We start from the raw sequence: 20865 nt of genomic DNA on the forward strand, positions 1-20865 counted from the left end.
AATGCTGCAGAAGCGGGCGGACAAGCGTGGAGTAAGCAGTCTCTTTAGTAAACCTGTTGCATTTTCTAAGTGTTTTGCTAGTAAATCACAGTCTTTGGCGTGCTTTCCCCAAAACATTATCTATGTGATCGTTCAAACTTAACATATTCGTGATTGTAATCCCAAAGTATGTAGTTGAATTTGCAGCCCTTAGATTTGTGTGCTTGATTGTGAAACAAATTTCATCGGATTTCTTTTAGTACTCTTGTGGATAACTTAACATTTTCCATTCTTTAGAGTCAGTTGCCAATTTTCGCATCATACAGGTATCTCCCCCCTCCCCCTCATGAACCATGGACCTTGCCGTTGGTGGGGAGGCTTGCGTGCCTCAGCGATACAGATAGCCGTACTGTAGGTACAACCACAACGGAGGGGTATCAGTTGAGAGGCTAGACAAACGTGTGGTTCCTGAAGAGGGGCAGCAGGCTTTTCAGTAGTTGCAGGGGCAACAGTCTGGATGATTGACTGATCTGGCCTTGTAACAATAACCAAAACGGCCTTGCTGTGCTGGTGCTGCGAACGGCTGAAAGCAAGGGGAAACTACAGCCGTAATTTTTCCCGAGGGCATGCAGCTTTACTGTATGATTAAATGATGATGGCGTCCTCTTGGGTAAAATATTCCAGAGGTAAAATAGTCCCCCATTCGGATCTCCGGGCGGGGACTACTCAAGAGGATGTCGTTATCAGGAGAAAGAAAACTGACATTCTACGGATCGGAGCGTGGAATGTCAGATCCCTTAATCGGGCAGGTAGGTTAGAAAATTTAAAAAGGGAAATGGATAGGTTAAAGTTAGATATAGTGGGAATTAGTGAAGTTCGGTGGCAGGAGGAACAATCCTTCTGGTCAGGTGACTACAAGGTTATAAACACAAAATCAAATAGGGGTAATGCAGGAGTAAGTTTAATAATGAATAGGAAAATAGGAATGCGGGTAAGCTACTACAGACAGCACAGCGAACGCATTGTTGTGGCCAAGATAGATACGAAGCCCACACCTACTACAGTAGTACAAGTTTATATGCCAACTAGCTCTGCAGATGACGAAGAAATTGAAGAAATGTATGATGAAATAAAAGAAATTATTCAGATAGTGAAGGGAGACGAAAATTTTATAGTCATGGGTGACTGGAATTCGAGTGTAGGAAAAAGGAGAGAAGGAAACGTAGTAGGTGAATATGGATTGGGGCTAAGAAATGAAAGAGGAAGCCGCCTGGTAGAATCTTGCACAAAGCACAACATAATCATAGCTAACACTTGGTTTAAGAATCATGAAAGAAGGTTGTATACATGGAAGAACCCTGGAGATACTAAAAGGTATCAGATAGATTATATAATGGTAAGACAGAGATTTAGGAACCAGGTTTTAAATTGTAAGACATTTCCAGGGGCAGATGTGGACTCTGACCACAGTCTATTGGTTATGAACAGTAGATTAAAACTGAAGAAACTGCAAAAAGTGTGAAATCTAGGTGATGGGACCTTGATAAACTGACTAAACCAGAGGATGTAGAGAGTTTGAGGGAGAGCATAAGGGAACAATTGACAGGAATGGGGGAAAGAAATACAGTAGAAGAAGAATGGGTAGCTTTGAGACATGAAGTAGTGAAGGCAGCAGACGATCAAGTAGGTGGAAAGATGAGGGCTAGTAGAGATCCTTGGGTAACAGAAGAAATATTGAATTTAATTGAGGAAAGGAGAAAATATAAAAATGCAGTAAATGAAGCAGGCAAAAAGGAATACAAACGTCTCAAAAATGAGATCGACAGGAAGTGCAAAATGGCTAAGCAGGGATGGCTAGAGAACAAATGTAAGGATGTAGAGGCTTATCTCACTAGGGGTATGATAGATACTGCCTACAGGAAAATTAAAGAGACCTTTGGAGATAAGAGAACCACTTGCATGAACATCAAGAGCTCAGATGGAAACCCAGTTCTAAGCAAAGAAGGGAAAGCAGAAAGGTGGAAGGAGTATATAGAGGGTCTATACAAGGGCGATGTACTTGAGGACAATATTATGGAAATGGGAGAGGATGTAGATGAAGATGAAATGGGAGATATGATACTGCGTGAAGAGTTTGACAGAGCACTGAAAGACCTGAGTCGGAACAAGGACCCCGGAGTAGACAACATTCCATTGGAACTACTCACGGCCTTGGGAGAGCCAGTCCTGTCAAAACTCTACCATCTGGTGAGCAAGATGTATGAAACAGGCGAAATACCCTCAGACTTCAAGAAGAATATAATAATTCCAATCCCAAAGAAAGCAGGTGTTGACAGATGTGAAAATTACCGAACAATCAGTTTAATAAGCCACAGCTGCAAAATACTAACACGAATTCTTTACAGACGAATGGAAAAACTAGTAGAAGCCGACCTCGGGGAAGATCAGTTTGGATTCCGTAGAAACACTGGAACACGTGAGGCAATACTGATCTTACGACTTATCTTAGAAGAAAGATTAAGGAAAGGCAAACCTACGTTTCTAACATTTGTAGACTTAGAGAAAGCTTTTGACAATGTTGACTGGAATACTCTCTTTGAAATTCTATAGGTGGCAGGTGTAAAATACAGGGAGCGAAAGGCTATTTACAATTTGTACAGAAACCAGATGGCAGTTATAAGAGTTGAGGGACATGAAAGGGAAGCAGTGGCTGGGAAGGGAGTAGGACAGGGTTGTAGCCTCTCCCCGATGTTATTCAATCTGTATATTGAGCAAGCAGTAAAAGAAACAAAAGAAAAATTCGGAGTAGGTATTAAAATCCATGGAGAAGAAATAAAAACTTTGAGGTTCGCCGATGACATTGTAATTCTGTCAGAGACAGCAAAGGACTTGGAAGAGCAGTTGAATGGAATGGACAGTGTCTTGAAAGGAGGATATAAGATGAACATCAACAAAAGCAAAACGAGGATAATGGAATGTAGTCGAATTAAGTCGGGTGATGCTGAGGGAATTAGATTAGGAAATGAGAGACTTAAAGTAGTAATGGAGTTTTGCTATTTGGGGAGCAAAATAACTGATGATGGTCGAAGTAGAGAGGATATGAAATGTAGACTGGCAATGACAAGGAAAGCGTTTCTGAAGAAGAGAAATTTCTTAACAGCGAGTATAGATTGAAGTGTCAGGAAGTCATTTCTGAAAGTATTTGTATGGAGTGTAGGCATGTATGGAAGTGAAACATGGACGATAAATAATTTGGACAAGAAGAGAATAGAAGCTTTCGAAATGTGGTGCTACAGAAGAATGTTGAAGATTAGATGGGTAGATCACATAACTAATGAGGAAGTATTGAATAGGATTGGGGAGAAGAGAAGTTTGTGGCACAACTTGACTACATGAAGGGATCGGTTGGTAGGACATGTTCTGAGGCATCAAGGGATCACCAATTTAGTATTGGAGGGCAGCGTGGAGGGTAAAAATCGTAGAGGGAGACCAAGAGATGAATACACTAAGCAGATTCAGAAGGATGTAGGTTGCAGTAGGTACTGGGAGATGAAGAAGCTTGCACAGGATGGAGTAGCATGGAGAGCTGCATCAAACCAGTCCCAGGACTGAAGACCACAACAACAACAACAACAGGTATCTTATGTAAGTCACTGTTAACTAACAACTAAATTCATTCGCTGTAACGTAACAAGATTAAGTCACCACTAGATAACACGGTCACGTACGGCTTAAAATTAGGCTGACCACGCCGTTGTGTTATAATGTACTTACCCTAATATTCCAAGGAGACTAGACTTTTACTTGTGATTTCAGCAAGTATCCTGTTGCAATACAATGAACTAAAACCAGTTTGTGGCTGTGCATCTTTATTAATTATAAATATACTGTATCATGTAACGGGCGCTATTCTTTAGTAAGTTAGTGTGTGACAAATTAACAAACTACAATTTCTTGAATTGGTTAAAAAGGGTTTAACAGGTCTGTGGCTATGCCTTTGCTGAGGCCCCTTTATTGTCACTGTGGTGTAACTTTGCTCGTGTCGTTATGAACTTGTGTGCAGAGAAAGTTGTGAGTACTGTCATCTCTAAAGGTAATGATTGGGAAGGAGGGTATCTTCATAGCGAGTCATAGAACTGAGAATTCAACAGAAATAAATTTTGTCTCTTACTAGTATTTCGGCTATAAACCGTTTAGCCATCTTCGAAGCGAGCCATAAGGACAGGCGGTAAAGCGCCCCCGTCCACTAGGGACAGGCTATCCCACTTACATACCCAGCTAGTCATAGTGGAAGAAGAGTGCCTCATGGGCGGTTGAGGTATAATGATACTGTGATCCCTCTGTGACAGACATTGTGTTTCAAATTCTGGGCCCGCATCTCGTGGTCGTGCGGTAGCGTTCTCGCTTCCCACGCCCGGGTTCCCGGGTTCGATTCCCGGCAGGGTCAGGGATTTTCTCTGCCTCGTGATGGCTGGGTGTTGTGTGATGTCCTTAGGTTAGTTAGGTTTAAGTAGTTCTAAGTTCTAGGGGACTGATGACCATAGATGTTAAGTCCCATAGTGCTCAGAGCCATTTGAACCATTTTTTCAAATTCTGGTTTACAGGTAAACAGTACTGTTATCTGTAAGTGCTAAATATTACCAATACCAGGTTCCACATGTTGTCAAAGTTAAAACCATCATCACATTTACAAAAAAATGGTGCAAATGGCTCTGAGCACTATGGGACTTAACATCTATGGTCATAAGTCCCCTAGAACTTAGAACTACTTAAACCTAACTAACCTAAGGACATCACACACATCCATGCCCGAGGCAGGATTCGAACCTGCGATCGTAGCAGTCGCGCGGTTCCGAACTGAGCATCTAGAACCACTAGACCACCGCGGCCGGCCATATTTACAAAACCAATTGTCACTTTCAATAGCTTTCCTGAGAACCGAACCCCAGAAGGATAACACAGACGCGAAAATCGGGACTTCCCATAGCGTGCCCCTGCCACTGCAGATTTATCAGGCTGTAGTAGATAGGCACAGGAAATTTCTGAAATTTTACGTTAAGTACGTCCGATATTTGACAAACCATATTGACAAGGATTCTCATGCACTCCAGCCTTCCGTAGAGTCAAATTATTATAGACGGAATTAACGGTCGTCGCTGTCTGGTGCTGGCAGTAAAATAACATTGACTTTGTTTTTAAAGAGGAGACGACCTATTTTACAGGACAGACCCCTTTCGATCGATAGGAAAGCCATGGACCTGAATCTTTCCTCTTCGTCTTTTTGAGATGGAAAACTTGCTTTCGGTTTGAATTGCGGTTCTTCTATGGTAGACAGCCATTATCTTCAAATAACTTGAGATGTTTGAGTTCTTTCTGTAGTTGTTCCTTATTAATAACTGTGTGTGCAAGCTTATTAAGGACTCCATTGGTCTATGCAGGAAGATAACAGTCAGCACTTCGTATTGCTCCCCTGTAGAACACAATATATGATGTAACGTCGTTCACAGTGGGCGTCACGATAGTGCCCTGTAAGGTGTTTCTTCCTCAATCGTTGTCCATGTACGCTTGCGTAATTGGCTCGTCCTATAGGTATATATATATTATCTGATGTAAAGTATTTGGACACTCCTGTATAATGCGGAATTGCACGCTAGTGTCGCTGTTGCGGACCCGCCAATATAAAAGGAGACGGGGGAAGCATGAAGATTGACGCCTTCTCTAAAATGTTTATTTCCATAACGTTAGGTAAATTTTTTTTTAATTATCTGTTCTTCCCTGAAGGATTCAGTAACTTTCACCGAGCGAGGTGGCGCAGTGGTTATCACACTGGACTTCACATTCGGGAGGACGGTGGTTCAAACCTGCGTCCGGTTTTAGATTTAGGTTTTCCGTGATTTCTGTAAAGTGCTTCAGGCAAATGGCGGGATGGTTTCTTTGAAAGGGTATGGCCGATTTCCTGCCCCATGCGTGACACAATCCGAGCTTGCGATGTTCTCTAGTGACCTCGATGTCGACGGGACGTTAAACCCTATCTTCCTTCCTTCTGTCACTTTTGACAACTATTGACACAATACTAGTTGCCGTTTTTCCCCCAGTGGACGCATCCTGTGCTTTGTTCCACATACACTTTACCTGTTTCCGAGGTTACCCTGAAACAGCGAGAATGTGATACCATAGCATATTAAAAAGGCAGCAGATCGTTCCGCATTGCGGCACACGGTAAGTAAGTTCGTTTTGGTGAGTCGTGGTAAAAGAATGTCCTGTCGACATCTAGACCCATAGTAGCGGATTACTCACTAGTGCTGGACAAGGCACCAGTCCGCCAACTCTTGAAGTGATTCCACCTTCAAAATAAATTTGAATATCCCCATTCCCGCAGAATGGGAGTACACTGTCTCACGCAGTATTGTTTTCGTTAAGAATTTGTCTCACTTGCATTTAGGTGTGAGCTGCGTACTATTCCTGGTAGGTATTTATTAAGTCGAACATAACTGATACGGCAATCACTTCCCGGATTAGAGCAGAAGTTCTTTTCTTTCAGTACGAGAAACTTGACACCAGACAACACTCACCGCCATATTTGTACATCTGTAGATGTTCACTTACTGGTACGTTTGTAAGTTTCAGACTATAGTGAAGATTCAGTTACGTAACTGAACCCCGTACCCTTAGTTGTTGCAAACTATCATATTGCGTGTGCCCACTGCATGCAGTCCAACCACTCCGGTTGAAATCCAACACTCGAAATATTGTAATCAAGAAATAGTCGACTAGGATGGAGCTTGAAAATTAGTGGTGTTTAGCTGAGACAATGACAATATTTCCGGCGAGGAGTGATGCGGGGAACATAAGACGTTGTCTGAGAATTTGGTTGAAAAGACCGATGTAGCGAAGAGAGAAGACAGATATTTCGCAGTGAAAATACTTGCGTTCGTTTCCAGAACTGTGACAACGAAACTGCCAGCTCCTGATTATAAAGCACATAAACGTCTGCGACGACGATTTGCAGAAATTTATGTCGTACTAAGACAAGTGTGTAAACAACGGAGAAAATTACGAAGAAATGTTAGTAAGAAAAATACTTGGATTTGTGAGTACTATTGATATGTGTGTGTATGTGTGTGTGTGTGTGTGTGTGTGTGTGTGTGTGTGAGAGAGAGAGAGAGAGAGAGAGAGAGAGAGAGAGAGAGAGAGAGAGAATTATATGTAAATAGCTTCAAACACGGGGAAATTATATGCATTACTGAAAGAATACCGTGATTATAAGATGTTACATTAGCAAGCAATTACAGGTGTAATATAAAGCTTATTAAGTCAACAGCAATCTTTGAGGCATAGATGTAGTATGCGTTCTTTTATAATGCAATAACATGTGTGTTAAACTCGAACAACGATTAAGAGTAGCACTAGTAGTTCACCAAAATCAAAATGATGCAGGATAGTGATGCAGTAGGTACTTTTTTGCAATTTTAAATTGAAAATTGTTGTAGTGGTTTGTATGTTGGAAACGGGGCGACATGTCAGTACGGGGCACTGTTTTGTATTCAAATCACGGCGAGATCGCTCGTGCAATAAAATCGAATTTATTGGCCGAAAGGAACCAATACGAATTCAAGTCGCAAACAATGCATCAAGAAATTTCGTTGCATGTCCCTCATTTGTATGCCGTCGTTGACTGTTACGCATGACAGGTAATTCGGTACATATTCGACTGCCTCGGAATAGAAATAAGATGAGGAACTTCATATCAGCTGAATTTTTCCTGCTGAGGCCAAGTGACGTAGATAAACAGGAAGCAGTCGAAATACAATTGAGTCGGCAAAATCGTACAATGAACACGGCATCGACGCTCCTAAATTCTCTTATTCTTCAGACTGCTACGTTTTAAGGAAACATTGTTGATTACTGTGGATCATTGAACACAGATATAGGCACTGTTTTTTTTTCTCTATTGTGTAATACATCGTGATCTTTTTTGTTTTCGCCTTACAGGCATAATGCATTTTCTAACACTAAGGAAAGGCAAAGAAAAACTTTTTTGTGTTGCGTAAAAAGGAAGCGATATAACTGTCTTCAGGGACTGACCCTTTTATGTAACGCTCGCATTATCAAGAGCAAACTACATTTAGAATCCTAGACACTGATATCACAGTGACATCAGTGATGTGTCATCGCTATAACTTTGGTGAATGGTTAATGATAATAATGAATAGCACTAGCTGAAAAAATTAGCAGTAAAAATCACTTGCACAATCAATTGAAGATGAGTAACATCGATCTTGAAACTTTTTAAAATGTTGAGAAGAAAGGGGAAAAAAATTCCCTGACAGCAGTATGCCTAAGTGCAGTTTCCTGTATCTTTTCCTGAATCTAAGCTTAAAATCTGATTTTCTATCCACCCGTCCTAATTCGAGTGGAAACTTGAAACAGCGTTTCCTGTGCTACAGCGATACTTTCATTTTGGAATGAAACACATTTCAGCAGACACCTTACGGTCTTAACTATTCAAAAATGTAGAGGTGCTAAACAATCATATTTCCTGTTCCCTCTTTGAGAAAATTAAGTAGCGTCCGGTAATACTGATATTGATTTTTGTTTCATCTAAATGTTGATTAAAATTATCTTACAAAATTAGGTATTTTTGTGAATAGTCATAACAGTAAGTATTCTGTTTTAAATATGGCCAGTTATTAACTGTGAAGTAAAGATGTCAGTATGATTCTACCCCATCGGCTCAGGGTTTATTTAGTATTACGTTTCTGGTATTTATTTCACTAGTTGCGTTGTTCTAAAAGACTACCTGCTTTTGTACTGACCGGACTGATGACGCGACACTGTGAGTTGGTCCTACGATGCATTATCGTGTTCACCCTCGGTTATTGGAAGTATGATCTCAGTTTACTGTAGAGCGAATGATGTGGCCAGTTCAAAAACTTTTCGGCTATCACATCGCATGTGAGTAGTAGCTTGTATCAGTTTCCGTAAGATTAATGAAAAAGTAAAAATGTATTTTTTAAGCTCACACTACACACAATAAGTGTAATTAGCGGTAAGTCTTTGAACCAAACGCTGCAAAACAGCGCCACGATGCAGAACGAACAGAGCCAGCAGATCACCCATTCTCTCTCGTTGAAGTTTGCCGCCTCCCTCTTATGCAGGGAAAAAATTGCTTCCGATGTGTCGTGTTACTAATTTCAGATTCGCTGGTAGATAAGAAGCAGCAGCTCAGCATATTATATGAAGCTGAATGCTTTTACTTGCGTGTTATTTCACATTCGCTTATAATGTGTACTGATTTAATTTTTGTTTTGATTATGTGCTGTGCCCCTTACACTTACTATCAACGGGTTTAAATAAAGTAGCTTAATGTAAATACCTCAACAGAGAATCCAGAGTGATTTTTCAGTTTTAATATCATAGAAATATTTGCAAGAAATCTAACATTATCCCTGTGTATTACGCGTGCAATATGAGAATACTTAATGCATATTCACCTCAGTCATTTCTGTTAACAAGTTTCTTGCAGTGCCTCACGATTTTCTTGTAACAGTAAAATACATTTTTATACGCACCACAGTGAATCAGGTGACAGTCACATTTTGTGGTGTATTACTGCTTGAGTGTTTTCATTGTTCCTTACCATGCGATGAGAAATATGGCAAAGAAAAGATAGTTTGCTAAATATATGGTGTGATTCAGCTGCACGTATCACTTGGTTTTATGCAACCCACAATCTTAAATACTAAGCGGAAGATTTTCATATTCTCTCACTGGCTAGACACAGATTGTTAGTCCTACACTAAAATCAAACGGATCTTTCTGTAGGAAATTTAATGCAGTTAAATTTTGTATTGGGATACGTTTTCGCTAGCGGCCGTAGTTTTCGAATTATACAAGAAAAACGTTCAAAAGTTATCTTGAAACGCGTTTTTCTTGAATAACTCGTAAATCGTGGCCACCAGCGAAAACGTATCTCAGTTCACAATTTAACTGCATTAAATTTCTTACAAAAAGGCCTGATTGATTTTTCTACAGGACTGATAGTTTGTGCATAGCGAGCGAGAGAATATGAAAATCCAGGGGTTGCGGGCTGCATAAAAACCCAGAGGTAGGGCTGTTGTGAATCCAGCAGTTGTTCAGTCTGAGCACTGTGTCTTTTGTTTCAGATGGAGAGGCCATCAAACTGCCGGACAACTTGGAAAGCCTGCCGAAAGCTGACCACTTTCCCACGCAGAGGCATCGGTGGAACACCAATGAGGTAAGCAGTAACACATGTGTTACTTGACTTAGTGGTGTGCTCTCGCCGCCCTTGTGTTTTGTGACTTCCACAAATTGAACATTAGTATAACGAATCTGTGTAAGTATTAGGAGACAGAGTGCTACCTTCATTAACCCTATTTATTTGACCATCGTGTAGTCTGTTTTTAAGTGGTAGATTTTTATTTTTATTTTGGAGAAACCACGACCCCTAAGTGTTCCGACTGAGAAGTCCTTACGCCATATCGCACTCAACTCTACGTTACAGTTCTAATGGCCTCTGCTGTGTGCGGTTTCATTCACATTTTAGTGCTTTAAGGAACACTAAGAAGTGGAAAATTTGATGCACTTTGTCCAATTTAAACAGGCATAACGCAGTTCTGTGTACACACGTACCGAAAAATTAAGTCTACTCTTCCTCATGGCCCCATAATGTTATTACCCTCTGAAGAGTTATTACCATTTTTTTAACAGCAAGAAACTAATGCAGAGAACAGAAGAGCATAATTTTATGTTTTTGTTTTGACCATTTATTTGCTTTGGATGCTCAAGATGTTCACTCAGATACAGAGGAAGTTACGTTCTAATGATCGAATTAATGAAATCATATAGAAAGGGTCAACAATATTTCAACGTGGGGTTGTCGCCAATGAACAGCTTCCCTCATTGTACCCGCATGAAACACTACTGATGTTCCCGTATGTCACAGCAAACCGTAATATTCGCGAAAAAGTATTTGTTTTTAGTTATACAAATTAAACTGCTTTAGGGATAATTTCAATTTTTCTCAGCTATAAATTGGCTGTCCCTATACAAATAATGCTGTAATTTCACGCGACAGAACATCGTTTTTCCAAATTCTGTGAGATTATGCTATGATATTTGTAATGTCGGTACCAGTTGCATCATAAAGCGTGGTGTTTTTTGCGAATATTACGGTTTGCGGTGATATACGAGAACATCACTTGTGATTCAAGCGGGTAAAATGATGGAAATGGTTCATTGGCGACAACTTGGATGTGAGGTACGTACTGTCGGTACAAGAACAGAGTATGTGTATCAAGTCCGAAGTAGTGTTTCCCTTAACGAAGCTGGTTCATGCGACATTGGTTATCACCTCTCCGCCCACCGCTACTAATATTTTGCTGCTTACTGGTAACATTATTAGAAAAATTATATCTGTTAAGAAAAGCTCCTTTAGGTATTCGCAGAGCAACAGCTACATAATGTGACCGAGAATCAGCGTGCTGGTTGGGCAGGAAGGAAGCAGCAACAAAACGCTTCCAACAATAGCGAAACTTTTTCTATAGTCCTAATGTAACACCAAGGACTGTCAGAGAACATAAGTGGGCATACCTCTAAAGCATTACAGTTGCCTGGTTCAATCAACGATGAATAAATTGCGTAATGGTGGTGTGGAAGTTTCGGGGTTTATTTTCTTTCTATCCTATTTCTAATCTTCCGTTTAATGGTTAAGCTAGATTGGCTGTATCGTAGAAGAGACGCATAATTGCTTCACAGAAGTACTAGCTTGAGAAAAGTTGAAGAATTTGGAATACTTGGAATCTAGTAAGATCAGAGCAATAGACAATCTTACAAAAACGGGCCATCTTGTCTAAGGTGTCAGGCATGTACGAATGATTACGGTCAATGGTCAGTGCCTCTAATGTGGTACAGCTCAGCTTTAATATTATTCACGTTCTCAACTGTTTCAGTTACAGATTACAAAACTCTGCTTTTGTTTTGGTTGCTGGAGTGAATTCTTTGGTCTGCGTAGTCCTGTAATGTCTCAGTACCGCACGAATTGTCAGTTGCTTGTACTGGGGAGGAAGAATCGATCTTCCTAACGTGTCTGTCGCTATTATCGGCGTTTCATTCGTGACGCAATGAATTTTTGTAAATTTTTAAGTTGTTTCCCCTATTGAACGAGAAGCGGTGGAATAGCGTCTCTGTCGTTACTTCGTCTTCTGGTCAGGTGCTAAATGTACTTTGTTTATCAGTGACTTGCCCTATCAGCAGTTGACGCTGCAGTCTGTTGTAGCGTAATCCATTCGTAAACCACACTGGCATGGTGCGTGTTTTAAAACCGATGAAGCCCGTCACTGTTTAGTGGTACTGGTTTGTAAGCTGTCCTGTTTCGGTAATAGCATGTGGATTACGTGAATTATCGGTAAATCCATTGGACATCGGTTAATCGGTGCAAAAACACCGAAAACGCATTAATTTCACATTTCTCGTAATACTTGTTAATCATTTGACCTCTCTGTGTTTTCCGCTTTGGCCTAACGAGGAAGTATTGGAACCTCGTTCAATCAGCAGATTGTTTTATCATTGTTCATAATGCCGAATTTCACGTTATTATACACAGAGCGCGGGGCCGCGCCGCTTATTTACGGCGAGGGAGAAATAATTACCACTGAGTGCTTAAAGTGCATAGGTTAGTCGGTCTCTTGTTACGTCACTCGTTAAAACTGTCATAAATTATTATAGAAAATGTTATGCTGTTATACGCATAGCCCCATTGTAGAATCTGTCCTGAATTCCTGTGGTCATTTATATAGCAAGTCTGTGGAACACTTGAGCTTCCATAAGTTCTTGTGATTGTTTGCCTCATGTGCAACTGGTCCATAAAGATAAATTCAACGATATGATTTTATATTAAATAGATAGTGTGAGTTAGTCTATGTTCCTAGCAAAGTTACGTGGAAAGTTCGTGAACTTAATATTCATGGTCGAACAACTGTGCATAAGACGCACTTCGTATTCATGAAACGGGGAGCTGCTTCACCATGCAGAAGAAAAAGGATATCAGACAATTTCTTTTCTCTACGTAACACATGAGTATTACTCGCTTCCATAGCAAGATCGCTATCTCACGCTTGTGCGACAGCGCTCAAATTGAAGGTTGTAGGTTTTAATCCTTGTGAAAGAAAAATTTCTTCTCCAGTATTTGGCGGAGAGGGAGACACACAGTTTGTCCATCGGATGAGGCCCTTAACCTCGGCGGCCTTAACGAAACACTAACTATTTCTCAAGGAAAAGAACCATAATGCGCGAAGAAAGAAAATCTTTCCAATTAAGCGGATTTGGGTCTACCTTTCTGGTAGAATGTACTTGTGAACAACGCCATACGATCTTACGTTACCGATGTACAATGTACATTTCGTGATAAAGAACAGTCGTTCGTATTCCGTGGTTTCAGTGGGTAATGATCTTGAGAGTATCTGAACCATAACGAATATATGAGGGATTGAAGGAACTGAAACCTACAATGATGAATAACCTACCTACATTTTACATGACTACTCTTCAATTAACACTCAAGTGTTTGGCAGAAGGATTTTAGTACCAATTTCTGACTATTTCTCGACCGTTCCACTTTCGTACTGTACGAGGGTAAAGTGAACACCCAAATCTTTTCATGCAAGATCTGATTTCCTTTATTTTATTACTGCGGTAGTGTCTCCCTGTGAAGGTGGTAATCAACAAAATATTTTGTCTTCCGGGGAGAAAAAAATGGTTCAAATGGCTCTGAGCATTTTGGGACTTAACTTCTGAGGTCATCACTCCCCTACAACTTAGAACAACTTAAACCTAACTAACCTAAGGACATCAAACACACCCATGCCCGAGGCAGGATACGAACCTGCGACAGTAGCGGTCGCGCGGTTCCAGACTGTAGGGCCTAGAACCTCTCGGCCACTCCGGCCGGCTCCGGGGAGAAAGTTGGTAGAAAAAAAAACCTCGTGAAAAGATCTCTCGGTGACGAAAACGCCTTTGTGTGAACGATTGCCGCCCTGGTCGCTTATCATATCGATGACATTATGTGCCCTATTTTGCAATCATACAAAACGAGCTGCCCTGCTCTGAACTTTTTGGATGTCCTTCTTCAGTCCTATCTGGTGCGGATCCCATACGACGCAGCAGTATTCCAGAAGATGACGAAAAGTGCAGTGTAGGCAGTATCTGTGTAAGGTCTGTTGCGTCTTGTAAGTGTTCTAACAATAAAACGCAGTCTTCGGTTCGCGTTCCCCACAACGTTATCTATGTAATCATTGAATTTAAGCTACGGGTAACTGTGATCCGTAGATATTAATTGAATTGACAACGTTGAGATTTTTGTGATTTATCGTGTAACCGAAATTTAATGAATTTCATTTAGTACTCGTGTGGGTGACGTTAGACTTTTGGCACCATACAGGTACTTTCTAAGATGGCTGTTCATATTGTCTCTTACATCGTTTACATAGATTAGGAACAGCGGAGAGGCTATAATACTTTCTTGGAGATGCAAGATATAACTTCTGTTCTACTACTAACTGTGACCTTTCTGACAGGAAAACACGAATCTAGTCGCACAATTGAGATGAGAACCCAGAGGCACACTGTTTGATTAGAAGCCGCTTGTGAGGAGTGTTGCCAAAAGCTTTCAGGAAATCTAAAAATATGGAATCAGTTGTAGATCTCATGTCGATGCCATTCATTACTTCTTGCGAATAAAGAACCAGTCGTGTTTCACAAGAACGATAATTTCTGAATCCGTGGTGGCTCTATGCCAATAGATTGTTTCCTTCCAGGAATTTATAGTGTTCGAGCACAGTGTATATTCCAGAATCCTACTGCAAATCGATGTTACTTATATTGGTGTGCAGTGGAGTAGAGTATATTACTTGTATTCCCTTTCGTAAGTATTAGTACGTTCTGTGCAACTTTCCAGGCTTCAGGTACGGATCTTTCGTTTTAAGAGCTGCTGTTTATGATTGTATAAGTGGAGCTATTTCACGAGAATAGTCTGAAAGGAGTGTAATTGATATACAAAATGGTGCGGAAAATTAGCCTTTATTAAGTGATGTAAGCTGCCTCGCTACACCGAGGGTACATACTTCTAAGTTACTCGTGTTGGCATCTGTTGCTGATTGTAATTCTTTAATATTTACTGCGTCTTCTTTGATAAAAATTTTTCGAAAAACCGTATTTAGAATCTCTGCTTTAGTGGCGCTGTCTTTGGTAACATTATCATTGCAGCCGCGTAGGTATTGATTGTTTCGGTTCATGTTCTACAGGAGAGTTTTCGCCGCTTAATCGAAGGAAAGTTACGAGGCTATATACTATAACGTGTACGTAGGGTCATACCGTTCAGCCGGCCGGGGTGGCCGAGCGGTTCTAGGCGCTACAATCTGGAACCGCGCGACCGCTGCGGTCGCAGGTTCGAATCCTGTCTCGGGCATAGATGTGTGTTATATCCTTAGGTTAGTTAGGTTTAAGTAGTTCTAAGTTCTGTGGGACTGATGACCTGAGAAGTTAAGTACCATAGTGCTCAAAGCCATTTGAACCATTTTTCATACAGTTCCCGACTGTAGCCCTCAGGATGGCATAATTCTGTGAGCAAACCTCACCTCTATTCCGAAGTGTGCCAAGATTATTTGGTCACCTGGTGTAGTGTCCACCCCCAGTAGCTGAGTGGTCAGCGCTACAGAATGTCAGTCCTAAGGGCCCGGGTTCGATTCCCGGCTGGGTCGGAGATTTTCTCCGCTCGGGGACTGGGTGTTGTGTTGTGGCGTCAAATAGAAAGACTTGCACCAGGCGACCGGTCTACCCGACGGGAGGCCCTAGTCACACGACATTTATTTTATTACCTGGTGTAGTGAGGTAGGAAGGTGAGCTCTCTGAATGAGTGCCGAGTCCTGTGTTACGTACGGTCGGGCGGGGGCTTCCGGAGGTCCGCCAACTCCAGACGACCTTCCTCTATCGACCAGAGGCTCGGGGCGTGGGCGCCCGTCGGTCGTCGCGGCAGCGCGTGGTTTGTGTTTAAAGCGCTCCAGGTGAGGATTTCCTTCCGCGGCAGGCGGCGGCGGCGGAGGGAGACGAATTGCAGGCGGCAGATAAGGCGGTCCCGCCGCATTTGTTACCCGCGCTGCGCCGCGCCCCGTCGTCCTGGCGCCGCGGTGTGCCGTGGCGCCGCTATAGGAAAACGATACTCCTTGCTGAGCCGTTGTCTCAGCACGACACAACGGCCGGGCCGTTTCGGCGGAATTAAAGGTGGTGTCGCCACCGTCACTGCACGCTGTCACCGCCTCCGCCCACGCAAATTGAAAACGTCAGTAGATGATGGTGGCACGCTCGTCGTAATTGACGCAAATCCTGTGCGGGGAATCGTCGTATCCACAGCCAAGACCTGTAGAGCAATAGTAACAAACGGAGAACAACAATAAGTCTTACATGGGAAAAACCGACCACTTAAAACCGATACCACCATTTAAATTCTCAACAACCGGTATTATAACTTATTTCATACTAATAACACAGTAAAAACAAAGCCGAAATAGTAATTAGCCTTAGAAGCAATGCTAAAATATTTCGTAAAAAAGGATTATTCTTATTTTTAAAATATCCATTGGTTCAAATATTGCGTTGTTATAGAAAACGAGAAAAGCGATCAGTGCTATTTTAATAACAATGCGGACAGAAACTAGTAACAAACACACGGTATAAGAATTTGTACAGCATTGCTGGGACAACAATGTCCCTTTTGCCGTGTGTCGTGGCTCGAAGTACACGTGTAGGTGCAGTGTGCAAGACTCGCCCCCTACCTGGTCTGTGCGGTGGTTTCTCGCTGTCGTCGCCGGACATCTGTCTTAATGAGGGATATTTGTACGAAGTGACGTAACAATGCAGTACAATGCTTCATTTGCTTTAAAAGATTAAAGACTTCTTCAACGTTTCCATAAAGTAATAAAAGAGGACGGGAGTTGTGGTAATAGTAGTAAATTCAAACCTTAACAACAAGTCGCTGGTAGTATACAATAAAAATAGAAAGTAGCTGACCTGCTGCTGTCTTTACATCAGTGGTTCCCAACCTTGTGGTAATTACCACCTGAGGGGTGTAATGAATTTTTCTGAGGGGTAAAAACTAAACGATGCGATTGTTGCATTACTATTATCATTGTTTTGAAAAACTCTGATACTGATTATATAACTTATTAATAACTACTATTTCTCAAAAAAATGGCTCTGAGCACTATGGGACTTAACATCTGAGGTCATCAGTCCCCTAGAACTTAGAACTACTTAAACCTAACTAACCTAAGGACATCACAAACATCCATGCCCGCTGCAGAATTCGAACCTGCGAACGTGGCGGTCGTGCGGTTCCAGACTGAAGCGCCTACAACAGCTCGTCCACCGCGGCCGGCACTATTTCTCAACTGGTAGCATTAATGCGATGGAGGTTACAGCTTCCTTACATAGTCCACCCACTGCACACAAATGTTGTGCCTTGTCCCCTACAGCGCTGGTAACAAAAGTGAGATATATGCATAACAGACGCTAAATATCTCAAGAAAATGTCTTCTCCAAGCTGTAAATGGTACCTGAGGTTGTCCAGAAGTTATTTCATTACTCGCTTCGAAACGAATAAATGAAGTAATTGATTGCACGACACAGCAGTTACCACATGACGGTTACTATAGTGTTGTTCACAGTATTATTATTATTATTATTATTATTATTATTATTATTATTATTGTAAATGTTACTAGTACTGGCTGTGGTCAGACACACGGCATTAACAGCGTAGAGCTCTGGAATCTTCCAATTCCTGCCCGTTCAGAAGTTTGGAGTGGAACAATCAAGTGATTTACGAACGGCAAGTATAGTGCACACATTTCAACTTGGTTTATTTTAAATAATTTTGCAGTGTGCAGGTTAAGCAATTGCCACAATAGAGACGAGTAATGCAGGGGAAGTATGTTTTGTAACCCGTTGTCGATAGTTAGCTTTCTTATCTGAGAAGCAGTTGTATCACTGAAGATACACCACGAATTCCTTCCTTCATCATTCATTCTAACACACACACACACACACACACACACACACACACACACACACAAACACACACACACACACACAAACTAAATATCATTCATCTTTCATCATTTAAAAAATAAAAGTGTTCCATGAATAGTCTTTCATTCTGCAGTTTAGTTGGGTGCTAAAGTTGGTGATAATCTGGGGAGGGGTGGGGGGGGGGGGCTCCAGACGATGGGGGGAGGGAGGGGGAATGGCGGAGGTACTAGCTAATGTCTAATTGCACTCAGGGATAAAGGTTTAAGAAAGGCTGGGAACCACTGGTGTACATGATATGTCTTTATCTCCTTTTAGCCCTTGAAAACGAAACAAATTAACACGAAGAACAGAGTTCTACAACCTCAGTCTTCACCATTTACCTCTGATTATTGGTAATGCCCAAATAGTGGTATGATCCACGATTACAACGTGATTTTTGAGCAGAGTTTCAAAAAATTAGAGTCAGTAGGAGAATGCTGATAATTTTTTTGTAGTAGTCAAGCACTTGTCACTTTCCGGAAAAAGCACCGATCCGTGAACGGGCTAAGTTGTCTCTCATCTCCCTGTTTAATTTATACTTTTGACCCGACCTATCTTAAGACTGAGGGAGTCAAAATTTTTCAATCTTTGCAGCATTTCTATGTTTATTACAGGAGATGAGAGGAATAAAATACCGAAAATCCGTTATTTCAGAAACAGATTATTTTGAACAGTTTTAACACTCATGTTAAACAGCCGTGAAAAAAAAAACAATAAACAGAGCACCGGCTGTTTCAGCGATAAACGCCATCTCCATAGGACAGCCAACCAGGTTCCAGCATGTCGGGCGGCCAAGTATAGCGAGCTATACGCTGTGAACACAAGAGTCATTCAAGGACAATACAGAGTACTACTGATAGTTACAGGTTCAAGTGTACTCAGTACACATGTCGACGATAAGAGTGAGGCCAGCATTTGCTGGCGAGATAGAGAGCGTGGGACGAGAGGGATAAAGTGAGAGGGGCTTTGCTAGAGACATCGATATGTCATGAAAAGCCATTGGCAAGCTTGGGACGTAGTGTTCGACCATTAGGTAGAAACGCCTCTCTCTCACTCCACCCAACTTCTGGGAAACTACTGAAGAACAGTGAACAGTAATAGTCAGTGAGGTGTCCTGCTTGACAGTCACGTTCTTTAGTCTCTGGAGGGAAGGCGACAATCTTTTCGAGAAGCACTAGTGAGAAAATTTAGGGAACCGGCATTTGAAGCTGACAGAACGATTCTGCTGCGCGTAAGGACCACGAAGATAAGACATACGGAGGCATATAGATAGTCCTTTTTTTCGCTCTGTTTGCGAGTGAACAGGAAAAGAAACGCGCCGTACAGTGGATTGCGGAGTATCTATGTGGACGTAGACGTAGATGTAGGGAGGTCTTAGGCGCTACAACGTGTCAGCGACAATCGGAGGCGTAGAGGAAAGCCGTACAAAACTCTGAGGCAGGACACTCCGAGAAACTGAAGTCAGAGAAGTCGAGTGAAGTCAGGGGGACAGAGAGAACCAGGAGAGCAGCCAGGCAGGGCTAAGCAGAATCAACTGTAGTAGTATCAGCACAGTTAACCAAATCATAGGCGAGTAGCTGGGGAACTCTGTGTATCGTATAGTGGGTGCGGGCTCAGTTAATACTGAGAGTCTCATCTCAGAGCAGGCAGAAGGCTGCTAGCCAGTCACCGTCTCTGTTCGTGACTTCAAGCAAAGTGGGGCAAGAGTTGAAACTGTTTTCTGAAGAAATTTAGAAGTCCCAAAACACTTCTAGTTCAGTCACTCTCCAATCCTTACGTTTTGCAATAAGGGATCTTACATTATATCCAGGTCAAGACTCCCTCTCACGTAGGCCAACCGGCTAATCCCCATCTCACGAACCCTGGCGCCCAATCTCAGGCAATAATTACGCCTGGGACGCGTCTTTATAATGGTCCCCACGGAGAGCAGAACCATAGTTTTGATTACGTTGTCTACTTAGTGTTTTCTTCGCCATTAGTGACTTCCGCTGCTGAATACAGTAATCCCTCTAACACGTCATAACTTATTGATCAGTTAGTAAACAGTTCTGATCAGTTAGTAAACATGTTTTTTCCGGTTATTGCATTAATTACGAGAAGCTTGTTCTAGAAAATCTTAGGTATAATGTACAGGATGTCCAGAAAAATGGTTCCAGTATTTGCAGAGGATGTAGTACGCATCAACGGAAATACGTAAGTTCCTGTAAACATTGGTCGTAAACCTCATATTATCGGAGTTATGTCCTGCGTGTGTACGAGGAGTGTATCTTGCATATCGAGCACTTTAGCTCGAGACAAATGAGGAAACAGCGTATATACTACACATTTATGTAGCGCAACATGTTTGCATTGGTATCAAGCACAAGAACACAAACAGTATTCCACAGCCCACTGCAGTATGTATTGTATCGGTCAAGTATGTTATTGTCACTGGTGTATTAGTCGACCACAGCGGGCAGTGAGGACCCTTCGGTCGGCTTATCGCGAGTCAGCGTGTAATCGGCGTTTACAGTAGGTGCACAACCGATGTGAAAGCATTGGCAGTGTTTTCCTTAGGCACCACTGTACTTGTTTGTCGTCACATCACCTCGTGTTTCCGATAACGGCTAAGTGCAACAAGTAGTACTCACAGTGTTCTTATGGCGCATTGTTCGTTGTGACACAGCAGTGCGTTACTGTAATTTGTTCCCGTGTCCGTCACTGGACGTATATGGTATTCAGCTACGGGCAAGAAGATGGAAGCAG

The 20865-nt window shown here is 41.9% G+C and overlaps 1 protein-coding gene across 1 annotated transcript in view; it reads left to right on the top strand.

Moving 5' to 3' along the window:
• The window catches only part of LOC126474866 (calmodulin-binding transcription activator 1), a 1815894-nt gene that overhangs the window by 1200432 nt on the left and 594597 nt on the right, over positions 1 to 20865 (top strand). The window contains exon 5 of the mRNA XM_050102346.1: positions 10146 to 10237. Coding sequence (XP_049958303.1) covers positions 10146 to 10237 — 92 coding nt within the window. The remainder of the gene's footprint in view (positions 1 to 10145; positions 10238 to 20865) is intronic.

The sequence above is a fragment of the Schistocerca serialis genome, chromosome 4 (genome assembly GCF_023864345.2).
Source record: "Schistocerca serialis cubense isolate TAMUIC-IGC-003099 chromosome 4, iqSchSeri2.2, whole genome shotgun sequence".
Lineage (NCBI taxonomy): Eukaryota > Metazoa > Arthropoda > Insecta > Orthoptera > Acrididae > Schistocerca > Schistocerca serialis.